The sequence below is a fragment of the Callionymus lyra genome, chromosome 5 (assembly GCF_982586985.1).
Source record: "Callionymus lyra chromosome 5, fCalLyr1.hap1.1, whole genome shotgun sequence".
Lineage (NCBI taxonomy): Eukaryota > Metazoa > Chordata > Actinopteri > Syngnathiformes > Callionymidae > Callionymus > Callionymus lyra.
Genome location: NC_141822.1, coordinates 16,669,728 through 16,687,627, shown reverse-complemented (window position 1 = coordinate 16,687,627; position 17,900 = coordinate 16,669,728). Strand labels below are relative to the sequence as shown.

The window sequence follows — 17,900 nt, the reverse complement described above, 5'->3', positions numbered from 1 at the left end:
TGTTTGTCAATGTGTGTGTGTGTGTGTGTGTGTGTGTGTGTGTGTGTGTGTGTGTGTGTGTGTGTGAGAACGCTTGTTTCATGATATGTGCTCTGTCTCATTTCCTGATCTAGGTATTCCCCACCTTTCACCCCAGATAGCTGGGACAGGCTATAACCACATGAAGGAAATACGCAGTAGAGAATAAGTCAATACATTGTGAGTAACTTTATGTAGTAATGGGAACATAAATACAAAAACATTTCACGTTTCTGCATGTGCAATAGCAATAATTATGAATTTCAAGACATCTGAAAAAAATGTATTTTAAATATGCAATAATAAAAAGGATAAAGATAAGAAAACATATTTTCAGGCACAGCTCTGAGCACCATTTTGTTTTTGGTAATTAAGTGAATTCTATTTTCCAGGAAAAGCATTCAAATAATTAACTAGAAAAACAAAAACGAGCATGAGATGGAAAAGCCGATAACAGCTTCTGTGATGCAGAATTGTTCTGGCTCATGGTGTATTTAGATAATTGCGGTTTCAGCAGAACCCTCAGGTACTAAAGCATCTTAACCACTGCACGGCAAACAGCTCTGCAGCAGCTCTCCTCCTCAGTCCTCAAGTCTAAATAGGCGTTTTTTAAATCCCCCTCAGGGATGGTGTTGCTCTTACACGCAGCGCCGCATAGAAGCCAAACAAGTGAATGATAAAATAGTTGAATCCAAATTAAACATCTAACCATCTGCGTCTGGTCCCATTACCAAAGACTCTGAATATTCAATTTAGATTATAAAAGGCAGATTAAAAAAACATGAATTTCTGGGCAGAGGCAATAAAAAATGTCTGCTTATCTCAATATAGGATTTGGAATCAAAGAGAAATGTTCCTGTTACATTTGCACCGTTTATATCATATTTCTAAAATACGTTCTCTCTTGTTTTGAATACTTTCAAGTAACATTTGACCTGTCAGATTCTGGCAGCTGATAAGTTCTGAAAACCCAACCCTGGTGGACCTATGGTCTTATCCTGAGATGAGATTACAGCAATAAATACGTGACTCATCCGCAGTGAACCACCAACTACAACTGCCAAGAACACAAGGTTCAAGTTATGCAGAACAAAGCTGACCCACAGCATCTCCATTTTTTTTAAGTTTAAAGAATTACTCAATCTACCATGTTTTTTAAACACAACAGAATGTAGTTATAAATAGAAATCACTCATTCTTCTATTAAAGTAAAGGCTTGATTCTGAAGTTTTAGTGAAACTGAACCAAGTAAACATTCCTTAATTCTCGCTCCCTTCATAATGTCTGTAAAGACGGCACAACATGAACAGAGCCGATGGAACAGAAGCAATAATGGCTTCAGTGCTGAAAGTATACGGTTGTGATTCCAGTTCTTCTTTTAGTCGAAGCACGGTTCCTGCAGCTTTTCTGCACAGGTGCACCTACACGTACGTAGGAGGTTTAGGGACATTCCAGCTCTTACTTGCCATTAGAAGTAAAATGACATCATTTATAAAAAGGAGAAAGTTTCTTCATGTTCCTGGTTTAGACCAAACCAACGCTTCCTAATTGGCTCCACAAATAACCATGTCTAGAATAACAAACGGGAGCTCCATTTTCCCTTTTTATCCCCATGAATCCCTTTTTTTCTGAGACCACAAACACGGAGTTGGAACAGTATTAAGTGTTCAGGGTCCTGACTGGTGTAGAGTGAACAGATGGAGGCTCCATCTTGTTCCCTCGGGGGGATACGCGTTACTCAAGTCCACGGGTGGATGATTCCACCGAAGCTAATACAGTTAATAACCAGAAGCCCTTTTAGGATGCAGCTCCATTTGTGGCTCTATGAGTTAAAGTTATGCGGCTCGAGTTGGCAGGTAGACAAGAATGTTCGAGCTCTTATCATTTCATAACCCGGTTGTGCTCTGAAAACAAAACACAGAACATGTCCTCCAGTCCGAATTAAAATTTAACAAATTAGGAAAAAAGCATAGGTTTTGTCCTGTTGATTGATTTTGTAATGTAATAAAGAAAAACGTCATTTTACAAAAAGGAAAAAATAGATATGGATTGTTTTTTCTTCCTTTTTTAAACTATTAAAAATAGAGAACCCTCTTCTTCTGGACGCATCTCGTCTGCTCGCCGTCTCATGTCACCAGTTATTAACATCAAACCTGCATAAAACCTGCAGCGATACGACGTTCACACTTTAAATGTCAAACTGAATTTCTCCGGACAGAATTTCAAGCAAACCTTCAAAGATTTCTCTGCCAAGTAAATAACATTTATCTCCAGACGGCTGCCTTTTAATGAATAGAATTAACATCAAAAGCAAAAACGAAATAGTTTAAAACATCACTTTATGCGTTTGAATGGCCAAGTGTTTATCATAAAATAAAAATCTTCTGATCTCCAAATATCTTCAGGAGACGAAACATTTGTTTCACATATCTGGTTGAATGATTCAATTTCTATATTTCCTGCAAAGGTTTGGACTTTCATTTGTCCAACAGGGAAAAATCAATTCAGACATTTTTAACCTCACCACTTCTCTTTCCAAGCCAATAAAGATCTGGGGGAGTGAGTGAGGTTTTCGTGACGTGTTCTCAGCACTCGTCTGCATCAGTAGTCATGGTGATCAATATGTGGGTGTTGGGATCTTCCTTTTCCCTGGAAGTGGATGGATTTGGATTTTTTGCAACCAAATTCGAATACAAGCTTCAAAGACTCTAAACACCCTCTTTTACTGATAGTACAAGAATATTTCTCTGAAGTATTAATGACTTTCAAGATAAATAATTTGTTAATATTCTGCTCAAATTAAACTGAATATGTGCACATTACACTTTAAATGCTCAAACTAATCGTAAGGCCATAAGACAGAAACTGTTTGATTTCATCTAAAAAATAACGGATAAAAATTGGTTTGATTTTTGTCGAAAATTCTCTAATTGTACTTGAATGACGTTTACAAAACAAAAATGTGTTTGACTCAAAGTGTACCATTTTTTTTTAAAACTTGAATATTTACCGAAACTGATGTAAACAGCAAGATTAGATTGAAATGGATAAACAGTTTTCTTTGGCATCAATTGAAGATTCAAGTGCTTGACTCACACGCCATCACTGGATCAAAGGTATGTCAGAAATCTAAAAACAGCCTTTAGCAACATCTATCACATTACATTTTTTTTAAACGATAGGCTTCACATCCTCCACATCAAACACTGAAGACTGGACTAATGGTCGTCCTGCCAACAAAATTGCAGCCTGTGTCCTGATCTCAACTTAACATCTTCCATAGTTTATTCTTCTACTAAACTTGTTTTTTTGGTCTACCGGGTCACCTTGACCCAGAGGCCGCACGACGGTAAAGACACCATGCGTTTTCCACACGCACCTCAACCAGTAACATCGTCCTCCAAAATACTCTTAATCCCAAATCCTTCTCAGTCACTCTGGCATACACGCTTTATTTGGCCGCATCAGCCGTTACGAAAGCTTTAACTCAAGAGAAGACTCAGGAGAAGATTTGAAGTTTTCCAAATTTGCACGACAGAAAAATAACAATCATGTAAGGTTTTGCTTCCGAGTCCACAAATAAGCGAGCTCTCGATAGTCAGATTAGTTGCATCAAAGAGAAAATCATGTTGATAATATAGCATTAATGTTTGTTTTGTTTGGCTCTATTATGGATAAAGATTTGTATTTTATAGTTGAAGGGGAAAAAAGGACCAAACCAAGAACCAGGCGATGCTTCATGTCAGGCCTTGTATCCCTTCATCACTGATCTTATTAGGGATCGTCATTTCTTCTAGTTCATTATTACACAGATAAAGAGAAAAGAAATTAGCCGAGCAGGTGAATACCAGTTCATGGTCAGAAACTAAAACACACAATATAAATTGTTTTTTTTTTTTTCAAAAGAGACCTTATTCATCGTTTCATCATCACACGAAAGGGCAAAACTTGCCCTTATTTACACTCGGAGCTCACAGAGAAATGCGTTTTGAAATTGAATCTCTGAAGAAATGAGTCACAATAGTGACGGCTATTGCTCCTTAGTATTCTTCTGGAGATATTGCGAGACACTCGACAGAACTTCGATCACTTCTGTGCACAATCCAAATACATGTGGCAGGAGAAAAGATGCGAGGATGAAGTCATACAAATCTTACTAACATTAACCTTCCTCGCCAGCTTTGGATGTATTTACTATTGGTAGAGAACGTTTACTACTGTTTAATTCAAGGAGTCGTATACATCATGGATAACGCCTTTGTAAGAATATGCCACTCACACCATGTCAGGTCAGTTTACATGAAGCCACAAGTCCCCGATTTAATAACAATGACAATAATAAATATGATTCACTAAGAAAGTTAAAACATCAAAAATAGCTATGAGAAATAAATATAATGTTCAGTTTAAAAGAAAAGGTGAGAAAAATGTGGTGGAAATAAGGTAATTTTCTCTGCTCCCTTTCAATGTCCACATTTTTTAGATATTGGTAAAAAGGTGTAAATTACAGGGTTTTTTTTGTTTTTTATTGAAGTAAACTGATTTTGATCGATAAGATTTAAATAAACAACAATCCCTTTATCAACATGTTGTTTTTTATGTTGTCTAAATCCACAGTAATCGTTATTGATAACAATTATGATCTGAAAACAAAGAAAGGGTTCAATTAACCATTGTAGTCTCTCGTTTACATAAAAATCAAAAACATGATTCTGAGCTGAGAATATGAAAGAGAGACAAATAAATGTGTTTTTGTACAACTTGTGTTACAACTTTTTGCTTTTCTATTGAAAAGATACACATGGATATAGAAATATTGGGCAGAAGGCACAGATAGGATAACGTTTTTTTTTAGAGATATGGTCAACGAGCTAGTACTGGGGGGACCGGGGGGCCCCTGGCTTGTCTCTCAAGACACACAGTGTTTAAGTGACCCCAGGGGTGCTGAGGTGGGAGGGTCATCATGTTTCCTTCTATTGCGCTATAAGCAGCCCTGCGGCACAAACACAGCTCGACAGCTGAGATTGTGGACAAGAACACACAGTCCTCGTGTAAACACTGCAGCCATGTCAGCACATCTCTGTCGCGGTGTCGCGGTGCAGCTCCAGTCACGACGGCTGGAACCCCCCGAGTGTGCGCCCGGTCAGGCCCGGCTGCAGCTGGCAGCTTAACCCTGAGATCCACACCCGTGAGCGGCTTACCTTTTTCCTCCGGGCGGCTGCTGGACTCATGAAACGACGGATCCGGATCCACAGAAGAGAAGGTCCAGACGCGGAGGTGCATCAAACCGGGGCAGTGGTTCCCCCTCTCACGTCCACGTTAGTCCCCCCTTTTTTTCTTTTTTTTTAAGACGAACATGACGCGAAGGTCGCGACGTTGGGTCCGTGGGAGACACGACCCGTGCGGGACGACATCGTGAGAAGGGATCAGAGCTCCGGCACCATCTCTCTCTCTCTGGACTTGAGAAAAAAGAAAAAGCTAATGAATAAATACCGACAGCAGGAAGTGACAGGTAGACTTGATGATGTGGATTGACGCGCGCGTTGACCAATAAGCGGGTCGAGTTCCGGGGGAAGCCCCGCCTTTGAGAGAAGCGAGCCAATCACAGCGCGGCTCGGGGGATCGCGTCCTTCAGACGCAGGTGCACAGATGATGCCTTTGAGGACAGTCGGGAAAACTGAACAGTTTCTCCTTGACACGTTCCGAGAGATTCTTCGGATTCAAGAGAGATGACTGGAGCGAAACAGAAACCGACTCGCTACATAGCGAGACGGGTTTCCCTTCCGTGATCGACACATTTTTATTACACTAAACAATAAGTAATAGTTATTTGTAAGGCGCCTTTTAGACCAGGGTCACAAGGCGCTTGAAAAACAAAACAAAAACAACACACTTAAAAATACCTACACATTTAAAAACTCTAAAAGGGCCAAGAAAATACTGTGTTATACTTTAATCTTCTATTAAAGAATATACTGCTTTATGTGAAATTTACTTTCTAGATTGACTCAATATCCAACATTATAATTATGTTCACATTATAAATATCTATCAAGTACGTTTACATTTTGATTTCAAATCTTTCAAAAAAATAAAAAAAAATTAATAAATGATTTATTAAAATTAATAAATTACGCTTCTCGTCATCATTAAGGAAGAGGTCTAGAACAAAACCTGTTACATTTTTCATGGAACATGTTTTGTGTCGGAGAAAACCAAAAAAAACAACAATCGGTAATTTGACGCATCGAGTCTCGTTCGTGCTTCTTAACCTTGGTGACCTTTCCAGGGATGATCTGGCCTCTGCTTTTGCCCCACCAGCCGCTACCTATATGGATCAGCCCCGGGTAATCCAAAGCCACCTGGTCGCTTTCTCTGCGCCTGCAACTCTTCAAATCAGTTATTCCCAGCATGCCACTGCTGCAGCCATACTTGATCAAACCAGAGAGAAATACAAGACGACCACAAAGACTTGTTATTAGCGCTCATTTTCTCACACTGGAATCCTCACCCATTATTTCTGACTTCTAAAGGTGACCCATCTTGACTTTCTAAGGTGACCAACAACTAACATATGCATTATAAAATAAATAATTTCAGCTCTATTTATCAAGCCTGAAACAGAAGGAGTGTCAACATCTGATTTATATCTTTTCACAGAAGATGATTCAAGGACAATTAGAAGTGAAGGACGGCCAAAATAAGTGAACCGGTGTATGAAAGAGAGTGGAAGGAGGAAGAAAAAAAGTACAATAAATATTGAATCAGGGGCAGGTGACCATCCATACCAAACTGACCTGGATAGCGAAGAGGAGAAGTGATGTCCACTTTTAAATCCATAGCTTCAGAATGATCTGCTCATTGGCTGCTCCACGGTGAAAGGTTCTGGACGTCATCCGACTTGATGATGGTCATTTTGTTCTTCAACTCAAGACTGAAGGAGGGTTTAGGCTATAGAATGCATGACAAGAAAACCACTAGTACTATTTAGAGTCGGGATTGTTTAAGTCACCATGGCAACAGCACTTCTATACACAGTGTGTATTTGTCGTGTTAAGTGAAGGACAAGGATGTAAAAAAAAAAAAGGTTCAAATCAAGTGCAGTTTTATGATGTCTGTGTCTATACACAATCTTATATCACCCACAGGATTTCAGGAGAGAAATGCAAACCATAATCGAGCAGCATCTAGGTTAGTCGTGATTATACGAGGTGAATGTTTGAAATTATTCTTTTGTTTTTTTACATGAAACAATTCTTTTCAGAACCAAGTGTTCGCCCACGTACATGCCAGGCAATCTCCGTTGTGGTACAAAGCAATGCAACCATTTTCTTTCTTGTTTTCTTTTTTTTTTAGAAAAATAAAACTAACGATTCTTGAACAGTCGGTGACTCGCTAAACCCATCGAGTGAGAGTCATTCAGGTAGGTTTTCTCTATAAAATTACAGACATCTCAGATTGTTAGAGCACATAAATAATGGAATAAAGTCACACCAAACTAAAGGTTTACAACACAGTCATTAGCTCACTGCAGCTGTGCTGGAGTTTCACAGGGTTTTGCTAGTTTGATACATCAAATCAACTAAAAAAGGCACATCACACTTACTCAAGCTGATTTCTTTCAACCAGACATCCCTTTTAAAAAAGCATCTTGAGTGGAGCTCCTGGAAATCTCTTTCACTTTCAAACGACAGACCACATTGACGCGGAGGAGAAGACACGAGCTCCTCTTCTTATGGTTGGTAAAACATTCCTCCTGGTGTATTTACAGCTACGGTGTTTAAGGCAAACCTTTCTTTTCCTGGAAAATAATTAAAAAGCTAAATTTTGGCAAATCTTGGCATTCGGCTCATTGTAGTTGTACAAAGTTACGTGATAATATGCTTTAAGAGTTTGTGAGCGAGGTTGAAAGAATAAATCCATATTTTAAAAAAAAAAATGTAACTGTGGTGGATCGTTATGACACTTTTTTACGAGCTGCTGAACGTAACCATGAGGTGCTTTGTATTTCCTTGTGGAGCAGTGATGGCTTTCAGTCCTCTTCTCCATGTTCAGCTCACGACCGCGTCAGAGGGAGGTCTCTATTCCAAGACGAAAACTGATCTAAAACAAACAAACTGCTTTGGTCCATGCGTGATTAGTGAGTTAGACATCTGTCGCCACAGTCTTCGGGACGCTTCTATCCATTCTCCTTCCAAAGAACTAAGTGAATGCTATGGTCCGGCATGCTGGTGGCGAACACCAGTCCAGAGTCATTGTCGCCGTCCAGGCCGTTGAGCCAAGCAGTCACTCCGGCGAGGAAGCTGGAGCCTCGCTTGGACTTCCTGTAGGCTGGAAGAGGCCACCGACCCGAGATGGCTTCTGTCCTCAGGTCCATCACGTACAGGAAGTGGTTGTCGAAGAGGAGAGCGAAGACTTTGCCGAAGCTGAGCAGGGACAGGTTCGCCGGGTCCTGAGTCTTGATGACCCTGAAACATGAACAATTGTTAACAGTTTTAAAAAGGTATATATTAAATTAAAATATAAATTGTGTTTTCTTGTGGAAGCATTTAAAGTTTATTTGTCATTTTTATGTCGAAAGACAGAAACTCTTACTTTACATTGTTAATACTTGTTAATAATGTTGTTTTTTTAAAGATGAGGTCAAATAAGATCAAAATATTTAAAGTACCGTAAAATCTCAAAGCTGGCAAAGTCCCACTGGTACACCCCGAGGTCGGAGCTGCACACGATGGAGCGTCCGTCAAACTGCAGACGAGGCTGCAGGCTGATGCTGCGGTTCTCAGACACCGACAGCGTCTTCAAACATTTGCAGTTGATTTCTCTTCCTAGAGGCCAGACCTGCAGAAGGAAACACCATGTTTGTATTGGCAAGAATCATACGATTGTATCACGATACAGGTTAAACAATACGATATATTGCAATACTGTAGGAACAAGGATATTTGTAGTTATTTTCCCTCCCTGAGTACTTGACTATTGCGTTGCAAACATTAGCTTTAAAAGATGCTGGAGTCGACTGTATCCTCTTGCCCTCAGTCATCGCAGGATTTCATTATTTCTTTAGCCGCAGAGGATGTTAAGATCCATCTAGTGGACGGGGGTTTAATTGCAACACAAATATGAACAAACACAGTGACTATTTGCATGTTAATTGTCATTTTAAAAACTTTACTTATTGAAATATAAACTTAAATATGACTTGAAAAATAAGAACGTACTCGATACAGTGCTGTTGAAAAATGGATACAGTACTGTGAAGAAAATATTGTGACACTTAAGTGTATACATGTTTTCTCACACCACTAGTGAAGAGACACACATGGAGGAAGTGGATTAGTCTCAAGATGCATGAAGAGATTTCAATGACCTTGATTTCATATTTGTCAGCACTTAGCAGGATGTAATCACCAGGACTGTGCACCACAGACTCTACTTCACTTTTCTGGAGTATGACCTGTGCGAAGAAAAGAACACATTATATATACACACACATTGAAAAGAAATCAAAGCAATAACAATTGAGGTATAAATGCCATAAATGCATCAACAGTAAGAAAAGAAAGTAATAACTGCCAAAGACGAGTAAACAGTGACAGCTTTCCATTAACACATTTGTCGTCAACACTCAAGTCGTCCTACATTACTCGGTGAAAACCCACCGACCACAAGACCGTGCTTTCCCTCCCTTCAGTGAGTCAAAAGTTCAAGACTGAAGGTTGTAAACATACCTTGGTGACCCACTCGGTGTGTCCCGTCAGCGTGTTGAGGCAGGCCCCCGCAGAAAGTCCCCAAACCTTCACGCTGAAGTCTGCGGAGCCGCTCACGAGCACATCCAGGTCATCGTTGTAGTCGACGCTGAAGACTGGAGGACGAAAGAAAGCCACTTATAAATCCGCGACACATTCCGTGGTTCTGTGTGACCAGAAAAAGCATCGAACCTGCTCCCGTGTGGCCACGGAACTGTTGGATCTTGGCCCCTGTGCTCCACTCCCAGCATGCAATGGTGTTGTCGAAGGATCCGGTCACCAGTTTCTGTTCATCAAACTTCACTGCAGCACAGGTGTGCGTTTGAATCCCGTATATGCACTGCCCAGTGCGAACATCCCATAATTTGGCAGAGAGGTCATCAGAGCCTGTGAACAACAACAATGTGGATTTAGACGCTTGTTTTATTAGACGCTCGCTAGAGTCAACTTGATTTGCTTTCAGTACAGAGGCTGCGATTTAATGAAGGTCAGATATTGTATATTCTATTATTAAGATCTCGCAGCATTAACTTGTGATCAAAATACAAACTTAAACTTGTTATAAAACACTATAGCAGCAGTCAGACATTCACCAGGAGAGAGAGTTTTGCTTATAATGAGGGTGTCAGGTTCTGCATGTCAACTCTTAACAGGAGTTCTGGCAATTATGAATTACACAGATAGTGTTTAACACCATAATGCACACATCCACAGCCGTTACGAACAGAGCTAGAGAGTAACTTCACAGTTAATTTGGAGAAACATTGTTATCTCGCTTTAGTGATGGTAATAATATACATGTGTTCACTAGAGAAGCAGAATTTACTAGAGTTGAAGAGGAAAAAGTGGAACAACTATAAGTGATGATCAAGTTGAAAGGATGGTGACATTAACACTCATGTATATTCCTTATTATACCAAAGTGCTCAGTGTGCAGACCACACATAGATCACCCTTTTTGGAGTCATAATGCTGAGTGAGAAGCTGCCAGCAGTGAAAGACTTCCATGAAGAAACAAGATTTTCTATCTACAGCAGCTACACCATGAAACATCACATTAAAATCAAGTAAGAACTATTTGGTTTAACGGAATTAAACCCAAAACTATGAGCAGATCTGGATTAAAGTCTTCCTGACCTTGGAAAGTCAAGTTTGTTTTCGGTGCGTCTCATGCAAAAGATAATTTGATCAATAAAGTCCCAGTTGGACTAAATGTAAAAATGTCTATAAAACTTTGTGTTGTATTTTTTCCTGGAAGTTTGAATAGAGATTTTGGCTGAGAACGAAGGACACGGTCTTGTGCTTCTTAAAGATTGCTACAAACATTCAGTGGACTCTGTAAAGAATGGTAATGGTAATAGCAATACGTATCTCAGGCAAGTGAATGCAGGAACAATTCACCAGATCATAGACCAATAGATGAAGCAGTCACTCATGATTTTGTTCTTCTCTTCAGAGAGTAGTTTAATTGTTTAAGCAACACATAAATGCACCAGGAGGTGTGGAGATCTCATACTTGCCAAGCCACTCTGCAAGTTCCACATATTTGTATGGCTGTAGATAAATCAAACTTAATGGCTGTTCTTTGTCTGTACTAATAAGAAAATACTGAATTACAAACTGTATTTTAGTTTGGTTTAGTGGTGTAATTACCCCTTCTTTTTTTTTTTTTTACCTCAGGACTGATTAATGATTGAGACATTTGATTTAGTAAAATGTATTTGTATTAATTTTAATTATATTCTACATTTTCCTTTAGTAATTTAGATTGTACTGTTCTGATAAAAGCTTTGAGTTAGCGTGTGGAACATACTTTATCACCATGCCAAGATTTTAGTTTCATAAATCAGATGGTGCGAGTTGAATTTTAAGTACTAATCAATTTGGTGCGTAGGCAGGCAGCATTAAAAACGTGGGCTCAGGTCTTCATGTGAATGAGTCTGAGAATAAATGCTCACTGAAACGTTTTAAAGTAAAGGAGGGGGGTTTCAGATTTAGTGTTTGTGTGTTCAGAAACAGAAATGCAGCCTTAAAATAAACCTTTTCATTGAATCCAATGTGGGTTCCTACATATACATCTCCTTTAATAGATAAAGTGTAATTATCATAACCATTCTCATGTGTGTGCTATACACATTTCATATATCTGCATAAGTAAAATCTAGTTATGATTCAGATCAATTAAGTTCATTTCAAGAGTTGTACTTTCTTTGGCCCATTTCCTGATTATCTGGCGATTTGCTGTTGTAGTTAACACCCAAATTAGTTATTTATAATTCAATATTTAATGGATAGTTTACTTTGAAACAGGCATATATGTGACACCTACAGAAAGATAATATGACCGAGACATCATGTTATTAGTAAAGCAATAGTTCCGTTGAAATTAAAGGTTGAATACCTGTGCAAAGAAGGCCATCCTTGTAGTACAGAGCATAAACTCGAGCACTGTGGCCGATGAGGGAAGACGTCTCGAAGGCTTCCTGATCCTTGAGCTGCATCATTCGTCGTTTGGCCTTCAGGTAGACCTGTTTCCAGTGTGTTGCATCCTGAATGGACTCGTCAATCCTCCAGCCGAGGTCGCGACACACTCCCTGCCACACCTCCGTGCATGAGTTGATCATCTGGACACAAAGTATTTAACGTCATTGACAAGTCACACATTATAAGATAAACAACCTCAATAAGCAACCTCTATCAAATTGAATGTAGTTTCAGATCCGAATAAAAATATATTTACTTTATTCCACTGTTTGCAGACACGGCAGCAGACGAGGAGTGTCTGTGGATCCAACCATTTGAGCAGATAGAAGGCCAGCTCCAGAGGCAGGAGACGCAGGAAGTCACGTTTAAGAAGCGTCTCCAGTCCATTTGAGAGGTGTCGCAGCTGGACAGCACCGCTTAGAGATATAAGCTGGTCCAGAGACTGGATACGCTGCTGGTCGTTCAGCGTAAGGAAAGCGGCGGAGACTGACGCCAGCCACCCCTCAAAGGCCGTCTTTTCCATGGCCACATGAGAGCGATCTGCAACACCTGCAATACAACGTGGAGTATTGGATATTATTGATGGTGAACATGTATTATTTTCATTCAAGAAAAAGAGCAAGAGAACACACAAAAGACATATAAACACTGTTATTAGTTCTGCTGCAATTTTATCAACAGACCACGTTGAAACACTTGTAAATCGTTTTTCTATTGAATTGAAGAAATCATTAAGAGTCAATATTTAAAGATTATTTGCAGGTTGTTCTGTTGTTAACCAGCAGGATTCAATAAACAATCGTTTCTCGTGGTACACCGAAAACACTAGTATACAATAACAATTATTGAATACGTATCTCTGGTTCTGAGAACACAGGAAACGAAAAGAATAACCGATATATAAATAAATAAAACCCAATTGTTACACTGGATGCAACAAAACGAAAGGCAACAAAGCATATTTACTCTTCCCAGAAAATGTATTTTGGATCGGTCCTTAAAACACGAGGTGGCTTACGACCTGATAATATATAATAAACAATAAATAACCTGAAGTTTATATTCGTGTTATTCATTCAATTAATTCTGTTCCAACTTGATTCTAACCTGGTTAACTGGTTAGCAACTTGGTTTCCTAATTGGCTAATGTTAGCCACAAACTGCACAGCCTTGTGTCTCCAATGAAGTTTTATTCGTTTTATCAAAACCAACCCATCGCAGAGGAAAGATAAGAGATGAAGTCACTGACCAGGTCGTTGCAAGAGGTTCTCCTGCTCGTCCTCGTCCTGGTCAAGTTAGTTCACATAGCAAAGTTAGCTGTCGCAAGCTAAGCAAGTTGAAAGGATTGCTCCTTAGCAATGATAGCTATCTTTAGCTAACCGCCGGAGCGAGAGAGAGTGTTGCTGTTGTGACACAGAAGGTCACATTGTGTTTCTAAAGGAGTAATGTTGTGTACATTTTTCCAGAAGAGGACGATTGCAGTACAAGAGAATGGCAGTTTCTGACAGCACCAAACCCGAGAGATAAGAAAAAAAAAACGCCGAGCATATGGGCGGTGTACGCCCTCGCCTCGGTCTGACAGGAATCTGCACACGTGAGAAACGTATTCAAAGGTCTGCGTTTCACTTAAATCAATAAATACCAAGCTACCTTAAGGATGAACTGAACTTTAATTATAATACTTCAGGTCGTTGTCGATTTCAACCCCGAAAATGTGCCAAATGTTATTTCCACGTTAAATTAAATTCGCCTTCCAGACCATAACCGGGGATAATGTCATCAACGATCATTTTCCGGTGTGTTTGGATCATTCAGTTGCTCAAGAATTATTTAAAAATGCATTTAATTTATTTTATTTTAAATACAAGGAATTAAATAAAGAGATGTACATTTTACATGGAGCATTATTTTATTTTCACATACTCTCGGCGCGAACGTCAAATAACGCGAGAAGTCATTCCGTTTAATGGTCAATCTATTCCAGCAGATGGCGCCACTAAGTAAGTAAGTAAGTAAGTAATATATATTTATATAGCGCTTTTCGAGACCAGGGTCACAAAGCGCTTTAACAATCAAAACATTACTCAAAACAGTACATACTTCAAAGATCAAGACAACACCGAGAACAACACAAGAGTTCGAGAAATTCAAGGAAAAGCCTGCACAAATAGAAACGTCTTAAGATGTTTCTTAAAGGAGTCAGTAGACTCCATCAAGCGCAAAGAGAGAGGAAGATTGTTCCAAAGCTTAGGAGCAACAGCCTGAAAACACTACATATCTTTCTTTATATCTTTCTTCTCACCATCTCTCAATCCCCCTCTCTCTCTTCTTCCCAGCTACTCATAGCAAAATACCATACACACTGAGCCTGGTTCTGTTCGAGGTTTCTGCCTGTCAAAAAAAAACGTGTTTTTTTCCTAGCCACTGTCAATTATTGGGATCTTCTGGGACTTGTTTTTCTTTTTCTTAGTGTAGTATAAACTGTGTTTCTTGAGATAACTCTGTTATGGTTTGTCATTTGAATGAAATTTAATGTAATTGTACGTAAGCAACAATTTGAATCTCCAGGTAACGCTTGAAGCCAAAAAGCGATTGCAAATAGATTCAACGTGAGACTTCTAAACCTGTTTACATTCAGTTGAGTGACGAGATTTTTCCCCCAAAAAAAGAAGACACTTCGATGTTTTTAGTTTCTGCTTCATCGACTAATGATTCAGGATTGCTGGTCAGAAATGAGTCAACGATCAAATATGGCTGCTCAGCGTGTGAAGGTCGTAGATAAGGCCCAAAAAACAACATGTGTAATTTCACAGAAGGTTTCATGACAGAACAGTATCTTCGATCGGAATCCATGACTCGCTGAAAGTGTTGAAACATTTGGCCCCTTGAGTTGCTCATTTATCTTAAAACTGATGTGAGGACTGTTTCTCAAGGTCAGTGTGTTTGCAACTGTGTGAGCTGAACATGTTCGTCTGACTCTGACTTGATCTGCTTTCATAGACAATAATCACACCATTCATCCTGAGGTTCACTGATTAAACAAAGCTTATGATGTGGATGGCATTTTAAAAGCAAACATGATTAAAAAATAAGGTAGTTTGTTTATGATAGTATGTTGTCATGAATGTGTTTTAACGTTCAGATTAGAGAAATGACTTATTTTGTAAATCTTGTATAGATAATGATTCTGGTTCAATAACATGACACGCACAAAAACACTTACTGTCATTAACTAAACAAATATATAATGTGATTGATGTCAATGAACACCAGTAAACTGTGAAAGACCTTATCTCTCACAGTATGACATTATATTGAAGATAATCTATTTGTTATCCATTCCACAACTGATATTTTATAATATTTAACTTGAAATATTCAACACCTCAGTCATACAATACTTAAAATAATGAACGATTTGCAAAAACTGAAACATATAAAAGGTGTTTCTTACAACAGTTCATCACATGCCTATATCTTTGTTGAAACGAAATAAGATGATTTTTTTTAACTGATTTATTTATAATCCATCACTAGTTAAGGACTGTCTGACTTACAAATTAATTAAATGTACAAAATTGACATCACCTATCACAGTTGTTATTGTTTTTCTTTAATTATTATTATTATTAATTTTTTTTTATCACAGTTGTGATAGTAATTTGTTTGTACTACAGAACATCGATAATCGACCAGTACCTTAAGGTATTTGTTACTTGTTAGAAACTATCTTCAATTCTCTTGTATTATTGTATTACTGTCTAAAAATGTGTTTTATTTAAAATGTACCCAATGTGGGAAGAATAAATGTATATCTTGTTTATAAAAAAAAAATAATAATAATAATCTTTCTATAGTCTTATTAGCTTGTGACTCTTATCACATGTTAAGTTGCTACTTTGTTCAAGTTTACTCATGAAATAAGTAAACAAGTTGAAGTGAATAAAACGCATATTAGAAAGTGCAACACACAAAGTAGAACTGATATTTGAGGCTGTTTTTTAGAGGTTTAACGCTTCAGTGAATGGTCTGAATGTAACATTTTGATTTCAATTGAGTTGACAAATCCCAATTCCAGGCGTGAGGAGGTTCCAATTAATCTGATCAACTATTAACTTAGAAACCAATCACATGGAGCAGCAGGTTGTTGTTGTGGAGACAGTTAAAGGGACTTTCGTCCATCTAAGTTTTCACGAGTTTTCAGGGGGGTTGGAGGGATTGAAGGGGTGTAACTAGTGTAGAGGACGACGACTAAGCTCGACGCCACAAAGGAGCCACAAAAGCCGTTAATGAGCCGCTGACCAAAACCTGGCCTGGACCGATGGACTGAGAGTTAAAGAAAATATGACACGGGTCGACGCCAGGTTCACACCAGGACATTCACTGGATTTATCTCACTCATGACTCAAATATTCCCACTTTCCCTTTTCAGACAAATAACATTTCAGTTTAGCAACAATTATGTTTAAACTTTTTGATTCCAAATTTAGTACAAAAACAGAATCTGATTTGTTACATTAAATGTTAAATTTTGCTGGAAACCCTGGACCAGTACTCTGAAAAGTGTGGCTCTGGGGCCTCATGCGGTTCTCAGAATTAATGATGAGTGAGATAAGAGTTTCATGATCATGTCATAATAATTATAACACATTTGCACTTATTTATTATTATCCATTATTAATTCAATTCTAAAAATACATAATTTACTTGTGAGTGCAGTGGGTTTTGTCTATCCCAGCTACCTTGGGTGAGAGGCGAGGGACACCCTGAACAAGTCGCCGGTCCGTTAACACACACACTCATACCTACAGACAATTTAGAGTTTTCAGTCAACATCTACATTTTTTTTGGGACTGTTTAAAGAGTACCCAGAGTAAACCAATGTCAATAAAAAATATATAAAAAATCCTGTTTTTGATTGTATTTACATCTTTTTTTGTTAAGGACATACATTAAAATAAATGTTTTTTTAAATAAAATACATTCATTCATTTTCATTTCCGCTTAATCCCTTTTGGGGGAATTGGGGTGGCTGGAGCCTATCCCAGAACCTACGGGCGAGAGGCGGGGGACACCCTGGACAGGATGCCAGTCTGTCGCAGGCCACACAAAGACAGACAACCATTCACACACACACTCATACCTATGGACAATTTCCCCAAGTTCCCAATCCACCTCTGTATGTTTTTGGACTGTGGGAGGAAACCGGAGTGCCCGGAGTAAACCCATCGCAACACGAGATGAACATACAACTCCACACAGACTCCCAGAATTCTCCTTGGATCCCACCTGACCTGGAAGCAAACCGGCAACTTTCTTGCTGTGAGACAGTCGCGCTAACCACAAGTCCCCAATGGAAAACAATGAGTTTTTTTCTTAAAGTGTAAACTACGTTTTAGGGCATTTTAGGACAACCAGACCTCTGTAGACAATTGAATGTTTGTGATTGGATGAAACTGGTGAATCGATAAATATAAAGTAATAACAGTCCATTCATATTGTGTTGATTTCATGGTCGTCTTTCGCTCAGCAAGTCTTTTCCACAGAAGCTCAGAGCGTTTCTGTCTCTCTCAGCAGGTGTTAATCCAGCTCATGTTTTCCCGTCGGCTCCGGCTGATTAGAGCGCCGGGCAGGGAGGACGGTGCGAGT

At 38.9% G+C, this 17,900-nt stretch overlaps 2 protein-coding genes across 3 annotated transcripts in view; both read right to left on the bottom strand.

The window, feature by feature from the left end:
• Positions 1–5,483, bottom strand: part of LOC148079559 (ras-specific guanine nucleotide-releasing factor RalGPS1) — a 58,349-nt gene extending 52,866 nt beyond the window's left edge. For both annotated transcript variants that reach the window (XM_087791163.1, XM_087791164.1), the window contains exon 1: positions 5,220–5,483. The gene's annotated coding sequence lies outside the window, so the exon portion shown is untranslated. The remainder of the gene's footprint in view (positions 1–5,219) is intronic.
• A 1,516-nt stretch (positions 5,484–6,999) lies between these two features.
• fbxw2 (F-box and WD repeat domain containing 2) lies at positions 7,000–13,757 on the bottom strand. Its single transcript, XM_087791160.1, has 8 exons — positions 13,501–13,757; positions 12,508–12,800; positions 12,169–12,391; positions 9,960–10,154; positions 9,750–9,883; positions 9,389–9,475; positions 8,690–8,859; positions 7,000–8,486 (listed from the first exon to the last, which is right to left on the bottom strand). Exons 2-8 carry the CDS (start codon positions 12,772–12,774, stop codon positions 8,198–8,200), a joined length of 1,365 nt encoding a protein of 454 aa, XP_087647286.1. The 5' UTR covers positions 12,775–12,800; positions 13,501–13,757; the 3' UTR covers positions 7,000–8,197.
• Between the last annotated feature and the right edge of the window lie 4,143 nt (positions 13,758–17,900).

Coding starts and splice junctions, on each gene's coding strand:
- fbxw2 (XM_087791160.1), bottom strand. CDS start 12,774: ATGGAAAAGACGGCCTTTGAGGGGTGGCTGGCGTCAGTCTCCGCCGCT. Junction 9,884..9,959: donor CCGTGGCCACACGGGAGCAG/GTTCGATGCTTT, acceptor TTCGTCCTCCAG/TCTTCAGCGTCGACTACAAC. Junction 8,860..9,388: donor CTGACAAATATGAAATCAAG/GTCATTGAAATC, acceptor TTCCTTCTGCAG/GTCTGGCCTCTAGGAAGAGA.